This window comes from Osmerus mordax, chromosome 5 (genome assembly GCF_038355195.1).
Source record: "Osmerus mordax isolate fOsmMor3 chromosome 5, fOsmMor3.pri, whole genome shotgun sequence".
Lineage (NCBI taxonomy): Eukaryota > Metazoa > Chordata > Actinopteri > Osmeriformes > Osmeridae > Osmerus > Osmerus mordax.
The window spans coordinates 5,704,383-5,716,959 of record NC_090054.1 but is presented as its reverse complement, the minus strand read 5'-3'; the positions used below and the strand labels follow the sequence as shown (position 1 = coordinate 5,716,959).

At 39.7% G+C, this 12,577-nt stretch overlaps 2 protein-coding genes across 3 annotated transcripts; one reads left to right on the top strand and one right to left on the bottom strand.

Annotated features, from left to right (window-relative positions):
* The first annotated feature begins 8,081 nt into the window (after positions 1-8,081).
* On the top strand, positions 8,082-10,489 carry tmem14a (transmembrane protein 14A). 2 transcript variants are annotated; one of them, XM_067235810.1, is made up of 5 exons: positions 8,082-8,237; positions 8,658-8,735; positions 9,801-9,902; positions 10,120-10,207; positions 10,352-10,489. In XM_067235810.1, exons 2-5 carry the CDS (start codon positions 8,660-8,662, stop codon positions 10,389-10,391), a joined length of 306 nt encoding a protein of 101 aa, XP_067091911.1. In that variant the 5' UTR covers positions 8,082-8,237; positions 8,658-8,659; the 3' UTR covers positions 10,392-10,489. The 2 variants fall into 2 exon arrangements, with proteins under 2 accessions (XP_067091911.1, XP_067091910.1); XM_067235809.1 differs by having other exon boundaries at positions 8,655-8,735.
* Positions 10,427-12,472, bottom strand: LOC136942815 (glutathione S-transferase 3-like). Its single transcript, XM_067235808.1, has 7 exons — positions 12,274-12,472; positions 12,085-12,177; positions 11,911-11,962; positions 11,697-11,829; positions 11,464-11,605; positions 11,169-11,294; positions 10,427-11,006 (listed from the first exon to the last, which is right to left on the bottom strand). Exons 2-7 carry the CDS (start codon positions 12,169-12,171, stop codon positions 10,872-10,874), a joined length of 675 nt encoding a protein of 224 aa, XP_067091909.1. The 5' UTR covers positions 12,172-12,177; positions 12,274-12,472; the 3' UTR covers positions 10,427-10,871.
* Positions 12,473-12,577: the final 105 nt, after the last annotated feature.

Below are 12,577 nucleotides of genomic sequence, written 5' to 3'. Positions count from 1 at the left end.
ATATCCATTTACCTACATCAAGAAATAAATACATTTACTTATTTCAAAATGATGTTTTTGTAAAGACAGCATTTATTTATTTCATGGGACTTTTATTTCCTAATGCCACATTTATTTTTTGAGACTTTTATTTCCTAACGTCACATATATTTCCGAATGTAACGGTGTGAATCGGTGAAACTCACTCCTCAGGTATGTAATGGGCCACCCGTGTCATCGAATAGCTAGCTTTTCTTTGGCGTAATTAGTAGTGGTTGCGCTTGGCAGTCCAGAGGTGGCAGGTTCGACTCCCGATGGCAGCGAACGACGGCCCTGGCCAGGGATGTAGTGGGGGTTAAACGCACGTAAACGCCGTTTACGCACCTCCCGAAATTCGGAAATAGCGTTTATCCACCTCTAAATAGTGTTTATGTGCGTTTACGCACCTGCGCCTCGTATTCTGCCATTGGAATAATCAGAAAAAAAATTGGTGTAATTTTAAAACACCAAAGACTAAATTTCATATTGTTTACTATATAAACGCTGTAGTCTGTCTGAATAATTTCTTCTGCGCTGTATGACCCTCCAATCAATGCTTTGCGGCTGCGGCGGCGACACCGATCAGGATCGACGAAGTACACACATACACGTTGTGGATTAGTCTACCTGTTCGGAATGGATTAATTAGCCATGGATATCAGGCTAATTAAGTGTAATTAAGTGTCTCACGTCAATGCGTGGGGGGGGGGGGGGGGGTGAAACAGACGTGAAAGCTCATCTCTATTTATTTATTTACCCTGTAAATAAATAAATAAATAACTTCATAGTTTACCCACCTCTATTTTTACCACTACACCACTGGCCCTGGCGGAGCAAGGCTACGGCCGTTACATACCCGTTACACGAACACTACATTTATTTCTGTGCTGTATTTATTTCCAATCTCACATGCAAACGAGAGGGGCGTGGTTATCTTCAGACCAACTCAACTGCACAAGATCGAAGGCAGATAGGGACACCAAGGCTGTCTACTACCGCCCACTTGTGCACTTCGAGCACTGACTTTCAGTGCTTAGGGCGCTTACACTCACAAAACCAGCAGAATTCAGGGCACTGAAAGTACCCGGATGGCGCACTGCAAATGGTAAAAAAATGCAGTGTACAACGATAGACACTACTCGCCCTAAACGGGCGCCATATTGGCTACGTAGCGGAAGAGGAGGAGCCCTTTCGGCAGCTTTTCATTTCATTTCTAAAATAATGGCGGACGAAATGACCCGCAAGCAGATTTTAGTCCGTCACTTCCGCCTTAGATTCGCGGGTGACACAATCACGTCAAGTGGTTAACTTAAGTGTTCCATTTGAGACAGCACTACTCAGCGACGGAGTGCACTACAGATGTAAGTGCACTGTATTGCAGTGCACTGTATTGCAGTGTACTTAGTAAAGTGCGCGGTAGTAGACACAGCCCTAGATTCCAGAGATGATGGAAGACATTAGTTGTGTCAGAGATCGCATGCTGGCCTTAGTAGATCAAATTGTTAGGATATATCATTTTGGCACACATTGTGTGGGGGGATAAGTACTCTACAGAACATAGACATTGAAGTCTTAACCCTGTAAGACCCGATTTAAAATGTCAACATCACCTTTAGCTCTCCAAAAAACACATTTGCAAATACGATTTTTTTTTAATGACATTTACATAACCAATGGGTCCTATATTGTCTTGCCTTGCAAAGCCATTGGATACATTTCTGGAAAGAGACTTCCGATACAGTACGAAGAGACCACTAAGGCCTATATAAAAACATCCAAAAACAGCATAGGACCTTTGATGGTTAAGTTTAATGTATGATTTGTCCTTTTTAACACTTTTTCGGTCTATTATCACACACAAATAGATGTATAACTACTCCAATCAAGGGAATCCATACGTCCTTGGAGCAGTGACCTTCAAACTCCAAGGGATCTGTATGACAATTGAGCTCGGAAAATGTAACAATCAAGTTGATCGAAGAAGAAGAGATCTTTGCCATGGATGAAATGCTGTTTTTGGATGCTTTTATATAGGCCTTAGTGGTCCCCTAATACTGTATCGGTAGTCTCTTTCCAGAAATTCATCCTTGATGCAGAATTACAGCCACTACGAGCAGTCCTACAATGAGCTTCCCTTAGGACGTGCCGTTTCTGTGTCTGTAGCTTTAAATGCTATGAGGAGGTGATGAAGAAAGTGTTTTGTTCGTATCTTCATAAACGGAGTGATTAAGTTCAGTTGAGTTCTGGATTCTAATAAGTATTATCAATCTGCAGATTAGGAGAGAAAACCAGACCTATGACAATAAATGACAACACAACACCAGGCTTAGGTTTCAATCATGTCTCTCATGAGCTCTGAAGGCCGGAGGACCAGTCTCAGAGAGATTCACAGCTCCGAATACATGACAACTCTCAGACTAGAGAGATCATAGTTGGAGCTCTCCTTTCGTCATGACAAGGGACGTTTACCCAGTACTTTTTCCTGACCCCGAACATCTATTAACCTGACACATAGACACAATACAGTCTTATTAATAGCAAGCTCACATGAGAACATACTAACTAGTATCCAATGACTAGTTCTATTGATTAGTGAATAATGTAAGCACACAGGAAAACCCAATTTCTTCCACAGAGGAGAGAGGCGGTGCTAACTGCCATGCTTTGGTCGTTTGCAAGCCATGTTGTCCCTCGAGGAAAAAACAATATCACGTTCGCAGGTCGTAGCTTTTTTTCTCATTGGTGGGCCAAATTCTCTGGGCGGGCAAAGCAGAGAAAGGGGAGGTAACCTTTCCCCTTATGACGACATAAGGGGAAAATTCCAGATCCAACCATTTCAGCTTAGGTTTCTCAAAGGCGGAGAAGAATACCCAGGGCTTGGTTTACACTTATCAACATTTCTAGCCACTGGGGGACCAAAGGCAGGCTAAGGGAACTCGTATTCAAGTTAAATAACCTCATAAAGTGACATTTTCATGTTATGGGACCTTTAAAATGATTTACTTTGAATATAAAATGAGTATTATACATGTTTTTGAATTGAAAAATGGTGGTGTGGTTCATGTGGCATATGGTGTGACACTACATCATTTGGTGTGACATTCAGAAGTGTGACAATAAAAGGCTTTGTTTGTAAAAAACAAAGCCAGCTCATTGTGCAGTTGGGGGTCAGATGGCTAAGCGGTTAGGGAGTCGGGCTATTAATCAGAAGGTTGTTGGTTCGATTTCTGGCCATGCCAAATGACTGTGTCCTTGGGCACCTCACTCTACTTGTCTCGGAGAGAATGTTGCTCTGGATAAGAGTGTCTGCTAAATTAAATAAAAAATATAAATACAAAATCATATAAATCTCAATAGAACACATGGGAAATAATATCAGCAAGAGTCACAAGCATTATTTTTGATTTATATCAGGGTTTGTCAGAATTAATATAAAATATATTGAAAGATTCAGGTACTTTCAGTGCCCTGAATTCTGCTGGTTCTGTCAGTGTAAGCGCCCTAAGCACTGAAAGTCAGTGCTTAAAGTGGACAAGTGCTCGGTAGTACACAAAGCCTATGGCTCTGGTCCGGTCATGCCCAGAAGCTTATAGCTCCGAAACTCGTGCACGCTTGCAACTAGCTGTACACGTCATACTTTGCGACAACCAGTTGCGAGCTTGTGAGATGGAGCTAAGGCATTGCAGAAAACTGTCAGAATGTACAAGTCCGATGAAGAAGCAGATACATGTGAACTGTACGAAAATCAATACTATTAGTACTGTAGTATTATACGTTAAAGAATATATTGTGCTCTGTCTTATGATCAGAGAAGTGTGCTCAGGCTTAAACATGGTGTCTCACACAGGGTGTGGGAAGCAGGCTGTTCTTTGTGTCTCTATCTCTTCATTTTCAGAAACAACCTTGAAACCGGGTGGAAACGGCACCCGAGCAGGTGGGACGCGTAGGCAAGAACAACTCCCTGATGCACGAGAGAACAAGCTCAACCCTCTTTTCATCTTTCTGTTTTAATTGCACTGTATAATATATGCTGGGGAGGGAAAGATAGCCAGTTGGACTTCGTGAACCAGCCCAAAACTCTGTTGCGGGTAGGGAAACGTAGACAACCCCAGAGCTCTGGACGTGTTGATTTCTAACTGCTGCATTAAAGCTGATGTTATCGGACCTCTGCGACTCCAAACCACTCTTTCTAGAACACAGATTTGTGTCATTGAATAGACATAAAAATATTTCAATCATTCAACTTGCAGGGCCTATACGTTGTTCTTTTTGCTTCGTGTTTTTAATTGACTGCTTAAGTATTGTGTCGATTAAAGAGACTGTAAACTTGAATATCCGGCTCCGTCGTTGTTCTAGCTCGGCAAAGCAAGCTAAATTAAGCCTATACCTATGTTACTATTACAATGATGATGAGTGTTGCTTACTATTACTATCTTATTGTTAATGCCATCGTTGTGATGTTAACTGACATAAAGTTCTAAGAATATAACAACCATAACAATATTGTGGTTATCAGACATGATTTATTCATCTTCGTCTTTGCTCCAGATAACATGTCAACAATCTATAATGACGCCGTAACATGCCACGATATTATGAGGCTATAATTACGTTTGTCATGCCATGAGCATAGCGTTCATTACAAAATGGTTAAATCTGCTTTAAAATATCGGAAATAAACTTTACAAACAACCGTCATGTATGTGCAACCATTTTTAAAACTTGCTACAATAAAGGCAGGCAATTGTAGATTATCAAGTCCTTTCTCCTTGTTCTCATTCAGCTCAGGTGCAATTTGCTGATGTTCCCTTTTGTGCTCGTCCCCTGTTCGTATCCGCGAGCACGTTTCCAGGCAACTTTTCTTGACGTAAGCAAATAAATGGGGTGCTAGTTTACCCATTTCGGATTGGTTTCAAATTTAGCAAAAATCAGGAAAAATTATTCTATGAAAAAGCTAGTAGTATGAGCCAGGTTCGAGAATCGAACAAACATTCTTGGGGGAGATAGTTTTAGATATGTTGACTTGAGTTAATAGAATAGAATAAAAACGACCGGACGAGTCGGGTAGCAAATCGGAAATGCAATACCACCTACATCCACCGGGGCCGTTGCCTCAAGCCGAGGGGTGCGGGTCTGGTTTCGGAGCTAGGGGCAGAACTTTTTGGACTTCACTAGTTCACGCTAATTAATACTTTTACAATTAACGAATATTTTCTCAAAAACGGTCTTAATCTGGAATTTCAATCCCCATTATTTTTCTTCTCGTTTTGGTAGTTTGACTTTTATTTTGAATTGAAATGTTTCAGAAAGACATTGTATCTGTTCTACTATGGAAGCAAATCGTTACCAAAATTCAAATGCAAATGCATTTCCAGAAATGCATTTGCATTTTAAGAATGTGGCTGCATTATTTGACTCATAAATGAAGTAATTAAATAATTAGTAATCAATCATCCTATTTGCATTTTAATTTTCTTCTTCAAGAGTGCTCAATCTTTCACTTAATTAAAGTGAAAAAGAAATAGACATTTGAGATTTAATTTTCAAAACATGCCCCAGCAAATAGATACCACAATTCAAATTGTAAAATGTAAAATTTGAAAATTTTACATTTCAAATTGAATTTTGGTCACAATTTTGCAGCCACGTTCTTGAAAATGCATTTCTGGAAATGCATTTGAATTTGAATTGTGGTCACGATTTTGCAGCCACGTTCTTAAAATGAAAATGCATGAATTTCAAATGCATTTGCAGAAATGCATTTTCATTTTAAGAACGTGGCTGCAAAATCGTCCGTGGGTCATTTCGTACTGGGCCGCACAAAAAAGAATAATAACATTATTTCCTTTTAATTGATTATCAGAGTCTGAAAGACGTTTTATTCAGAAAAAATTTTCAGAGCAAAAAAGCTCTGCAAAGACGTGTGTTTACTCATTTTTTAGCAAGTTTGTGGGCTTTATTGAACGGTATCATGCGCGTCTCTTCCTCTTGACACATGACAAGTGATAGTTACCACTCAATGAAGCCTGTTTGAGACAACAACTCTATCGGTGTTTTGGATGAAGGCTATCCTGAGATCGCCACTAAAGCACTGAAAACCCTGCTTCCATTTCCAACATCAAGCGGGATTTTCCTCCCAGTCCGTTCTGCCGGTCCGTGAAAAAAAAGGTTGGGGACCGCTGCTTTAGAGGACGCATCACAGACCATGGCGCTCCCTCAAATTGTGCAAACACTGTTAGAATTAGCTGAATCTAATAATATATCTGAGTCTGATGCCCGTGACCGAGTAGAACAAGTCATAGAGAGCTTGGCTGCATACCATCACAGATTTACACATTAATTTACATTTACATTTAGTCATTTAGCAGACGCTCTTATCCAGAGCGACTTACAGTAAGTACAGGGACATTCCCCCCTGAGGGCAAGTAGGGTGAAGTGCCTTGCCCAGGGACACAACATCATTTTTGCACGGCCGGGAATCGAACCAGCGACCTTCTAATTACTAGCCCGATTTTTTAACCGCTCAGCCACCTGACTCCCTCCTCCTGATTAATAGTAGCTCTGCCACTGTTTTATTCATTGTTTGACATCAAGTTGCTCAGTCTGTGATGCGTCCTCTAAAGACCCGGCAGTTCAATCAATTTCCGGGCACATTTGCAATGTAATGCAATGCAGATGTGCACACCGCTCCCTACCGAACAAGATGGGTAGCTCGGTCAGCAGGGAGCTGAAGAAGAGCGGCTACTGACGTCACTCTGCTGCGCCGCTCAGAATGCTTTTTCGTTCATTTTGCATTTCTGCAAATTCATTTGAATTTGAATTGTGGTCACGATTTTACAGCCACGTTCTTAAAATTAAAATGCATTTCTGGAAATGCATTTGAATTTGAATTGTGGTCACGATTCTGCAGCCACGTTCTTAAAATGAAAATGCATTTCTGGAAATGCATTTGAATTTGAATTGTGGTCACGATTTTGCAGCCACCTTCTTGAAAATGAAAATGCATTTCTGGAAATGCATTTGAATTTGAATTGTGGTCACGATTTTGCAGCCACGTTCTTAAAATGAAAACGCATTTCTGGAAATGCATTTTAATTTTCAAATTTTACATTTCAAATTGAATTTTGGTATCTATTTGCTGGGGCATGTTTTGAAAATTAAATCTCAAATGTCTATTTCTTTTTCATTTTAATTAAGTGAAAGATTGAGCACTCTTGAAGAAAATTAAAATGCAAATAGGATGATTGATTACTAATCAATCATCGCAAGTCAAATAATGCAGCCACATTCTTAAAATGCAAATGCATTTCTGGAAATTCATTTGCATTTGAATTTTGGTAACAATTTGCTTCCATATTCCACATGTCATGTCATATTGGAACCAATTGGTTGATAACATCGATTGGAGGAAAGCCTGGATGATTCCTCACAAGTACCTTATTCTGAACAAGGTGAAGGAGGTGTCATTTAGAATTTTGCACAGATATTACCCTGCTAATCATTATATGGTTAAGTATAAAAGAGACATAAATGTGAAATGTTGCTTCTGCGAAAATCCCTCTGAAACTCTTCCCTCTTCTGGCACTGTTTACACACCCAAGCATTCTGGAAAAACTTCAGCAGATTTATAGATAATATCTTTAATGATTTTGTTTTAATGTGGGAAAATGTGATATTTTGTTTCTACAACAATCAAAGAAAAGAAAATGAATACTTTGTAATAAATGTATTGATCTTAATGGCAAAATTTCACAAATGTAAATTCAGCAGTAAAAAAACGTATTTTATACTTTTCCTTTGTGAGTTTGCAAATTACATATCTTTATCGGTACTTTCTAAATCACACAACAAAAAGGCCTTAAGAACGTTTAATGGTCCTCATTTAATATTCTCTTGTAATACCCCTGGCAATCTTCTTTTTTTTTCTTATTTCAGTTGTTTATATACTTGTATACTGTTCTGTGTACTATTATCTGTATACTTTGTACTTTTTCTAGCAAAAAAAGTGTTTCGGAGATAGGAACAAGCTTCTGCGCAAGACCAGACGAGTCGGTCTGGAAAGATGGCGCGGTCCATTTCGCGTTCTCGCTTGCCTCACTGCGCATTGACACTGAACATTTTTCATAGAAATGAATGGGGACGCCATCTTGGAAGAAAAATCTAGCTGTATTAATATAAGTCTATGATCTAGCTGGAGCTGGGTACTGTAAATACACCAGGTTTGTGACATTGCAATTGGAAAAATTTTAATAGGCTTTGCTATTAAAATACGTTTGGGGTGTACAACGCATACCGGCTTTGATTACATTGTTTAGAGTGTTATAAATTAAGCAGATTAGTGTGGAGCCCTCTGTGTCCATTGCTCCATTCGCCGTGGCTTTTTAAAAACAATTTTGCTGGCTACTGCGCAAATAAATTGAATTGAAATTCCAGGCTGCATGCTCCCAGTACTGACTGTGAGCACCAAGTTTATACACTTACGTTGTTGATAGTACCCTTATGTAAAGTTGTGGGTATGCTATGTGTATAGTATAGCCTACCTCATATACACCCTTCAACCAGACTCCTGCATGCTCCCGTTTAACATTATTTGTAGCTGGCACATAGTTGACCTATTTTCCTTTATGTTTCCACAGCAGCAATGGTAATTGACTGGCTTGGATTTGGGTATGCAGCGACCATAGCTCTGGGGGGATACATGGGATACAAGAGAAAAGGTAGGATGAGAATTTAGTCAGGATGACTAGGTCTGACCAGGGGCCCGTTCTCCTTACGTCCCTAACTCAGTTAGCTGGATTTGATTGTTGACGATTTGTCATTATCTTGGATTGTTCGGTTCTTCGAAGCTCATCCTGGACTTGCTGTCATAGCAACAGGTCCGTAAGCTTAAACCTGCTCTGGAGCAGGTTTATTTTATGTAAACACGATTAGATTGAGGCTTTACAAGCAGAGGTGATACAGGAAGTCTGTTACAGACATGTCTTGTCCGTTTTTACTACAGGAACCTGTTGCAGAAGGTGCAAGAATAATTAGCAGAATTTAACATGAAACCGAATTAATTGCTCATTGCGTGATATAGGCTCCTTAAGCACAGCGCAATATTATGCTAGCCTATACTTTTTGAGAGGATAGCCGTTCGTATCGTTTTTTTGTGAGGGTGTCATTTACATAATACATTTGTTGAAACCACATCATATGACATTAAAGATGATAAATGAAAGTATGAAAATAAAATAAAACATAGGCCCAGCTTACTGTAATAAGCGATAAAACGCGTCACTCCTCTACATTTAATTTGGTCTGCTACTTTTTGCCAGCCCTCTTTCTTGGATTTTGCAGACTTTGAGGTGTTCCCTGGCGTTCTGATAAAATCTTCAAATTCGGAGTAACCTTCGAACAAGCTGTTGCTCTGTTGGCTCTGTTGCGGAAAAAACAGGGCGCTCATTTTGGCCACGGTGAGCAGCCATAGACTTATGTGAGCAGCCAATAGCAGCGTTGCTGATCAAGGTTTCTACTATCGATACATACCCCCTTTTAGACCACCGTCCCAACTCAATCCAGCTATACTAATCATAAACAACAAGTGTGTTCGAAGAACCGAATTAGCCAGATCATGATAAGCAAGATGATGTCATCTTGGATGTGTCATTTGATCTCGGATGTAATAAGCGACGTACGGAGAACTGGCCCCAGGTCTTACCTCTGTACCAACAACTGCATGTCCTGTTATAATTAACTTCATTGTTGTTGTCAGTTTCTACTCTTCTGTTTTCTGTCTGTAGGTAGTCTGGTGTCGTTGATTGCAGGATTACTCTTTGGCAGTTTATCAGCCTATGGGGCCATACTAATAACAAATGACCCAAGTGACCAAAATATTTCACTTTGTAAGTACAGCTGTAGTCACGTTTGAACACCCTGTTTTATAGCTGTATAACGGCACAGTATTATACTATAATACAGTCTCCAGGTTGTGTCAAAAAAGGGAACAACGAAATGCTGTGGTTGAAATATGTGGTTGGTCCGTTGGTGAATCAGTCGTGCAGGGAGTGTGTGACAGCAACGTGTGGGTGTGTTGGAAGGTGTAACAATCTTTTCTTCCAGTGGCCTCTGGAACTCTGGCAGTTGTGATGGGAATTCGATTTAAGAGATCTGGGAAGATAATGCCAGCAGGCATCATGGCAGGGCTGAGGTAAGAATCAGACCACAGAATGTCGCACATTTTACAGACCATATCTTCTGGTATTCGATCGATTCAACCCCTTCAATTGTACTGCAATATATTGAATAATTATATGAAATTACAACTGATTATGTCACTGTTTTTTAAATTCAGTTTGCTGAGGATTTTACAACTTTTCCTGTTCACTTTGTGATGGGACAAACAAGACTATTGACACAAGACACAACACTCACTTCACAGGACCAAATGTTTTTATTAATTATCTACATGTCTGTTTTTAATATGGACTGTAAAGAATCATGGGCAACTCTAAATGTAACCTGAGATGCAGATTTCCTTTGGATAGTGACAGGTTGTTTGAGCTGTATGTATTTATGTCCTACTTATGAACTAATTTGTTGCTTGTGCATTTTGAGTGGAAATGAATGTTTTTTTTATTATTCTTTTCTCTTGTAGTAATGATTGAAGTTTGAATGATTATGTTGACAGGACATCAATAAGTGAAAAGCAAAATTTACCTACAGTCAAAACCTTACTGATTATGACAAAACTGCATTCCATACATTCCATATATCTTATGCTGACTGCAAATTGTACCCACTGAATATAATTAACAAATAATGCAAAGCTGATAAGAGTTCAATAAATGTTTAGTTTTTTCAATCGTATTCTTCTATTCTAAAAACAACTTGTTTAACACCTTCTTCACTGTTGTGACGTAGACCTCATCAGGCTGAGGCTTCCTCATGCTGTTGGGCTGCAGGAACTTGTGGATGGTTGGTAGGACCTTCATCCTCCCCTGGAAAGCCTGGAGAGGAAAACATCCATGCCCAAACAGGATTAAAAACTCATGAGTCACATAGCTGTTCAACCTCCTTTAACAAGCACACGTTTTATTCTGTAATCACATGACATCTCTTTAAAGTTGTGTAGACAGTAATCATCGTAAACGTAACTGCAGGAGGTTTACCTCAACATTGGGAAAATGTTTGAGAATCTCAGGGAATTTTTCCTCCATCATCAGTGTGGCCTCCAGCAAATGGATGTCTGCACAGCTGAGCTGGTCACCAACAAGGTACTGGGAGCCACAGAGTGCCTGTGGAAATATAGCAATGTAAATTTCTCTGAGGACTAAGGGTCTTAAACTACACCCAAGTACTGTATCAAACAACACCTTTATTATACAACCCGAATTCTGGAAAAGTTGGGTTTGAGTTGTACTCATATTTATTAATCATGTTCATGGTCAAGACTCCAGACACTACCTTCTCATACACAGGGAGGTAGCGGCCTGTAGCTTTTGCCTGAATGTTCTCCAACTTTGTCTTTAATTCCATAGGTGGTGTGAAGCACAGGATCATAATCATTTCCATGAAATCTCTCAATCCCTCAGAATACATGTCAATCCTGAAAGAATACAAGTTCTGGGTGTGACTTGCATACTAATACTAAATTGGATCAACACTCAAATATAAAATATTTTGAAAGAAAATCATACATTGCTCGCTCTTTAATGTCCTTCCCATAAAGATTGTATTTCCCAGCTATATAGTTCAAGATGGCTTTGGTTTGAACCAGCTTCATTCCATCTATTTCCACCATAGGGACCTGCCCAAACATGAGATCTCCATCTGCAGGAACATGGCTACCAACTCAAGAGGGTGAACGTCTCATTCAGTAAATCAGTAAATAATTGACCAATGTTGACTCACCACTGATATGTTTTTCATATTGTTCATGGGTTGTCAAAAACACTTCTTCAAACTGTGAACAACAACATTGCAGTTTGTCTGAAAAACCTTTACGAACAGTGTCGGTACAGTGCACTAAACAATTTGTATGCAGCATAAGTTTGTGCAAAAGTGCAATGTCAAGAATCCTCCTACCTCAACACCAGACACAGCTAGAAGCCAACGAATTGACTCCATTTTCCCCCTCCCATTGAAGTAATGTAATACAACCTTTCCAGCCATGGCAAACTGTAGAATACATGACGACGATGCAATGTTAACATATTCCCATTATTCATGTTATTGTAGGTTACTAGTTTATACTGTTGTCTAATTTTAATTTACCTGTGAGTCCTTGAAATTAGATTGCAGACAATGAAATGCCAATGTATACTGACGGAATAACGGATTATTATATAATTATTTCCGGACGAGTCGTGTCCAAAAAGCGTTTAGAACGTTGATTTAAAAATAGTCAATGTTAGACGTAGCCTTTTTGTAAACGCTATGCGACTGCTTGGCAGAGTAGCCCATAGACATATATACATAGACGCCCCATTGTCTGCGTCAGAACGTTGCTGCGACGTGCCAACTCGCCGCCATCTTGGGGAGGTAATGACTCGCCTGTAAACAAACGCAAGTGAACGGT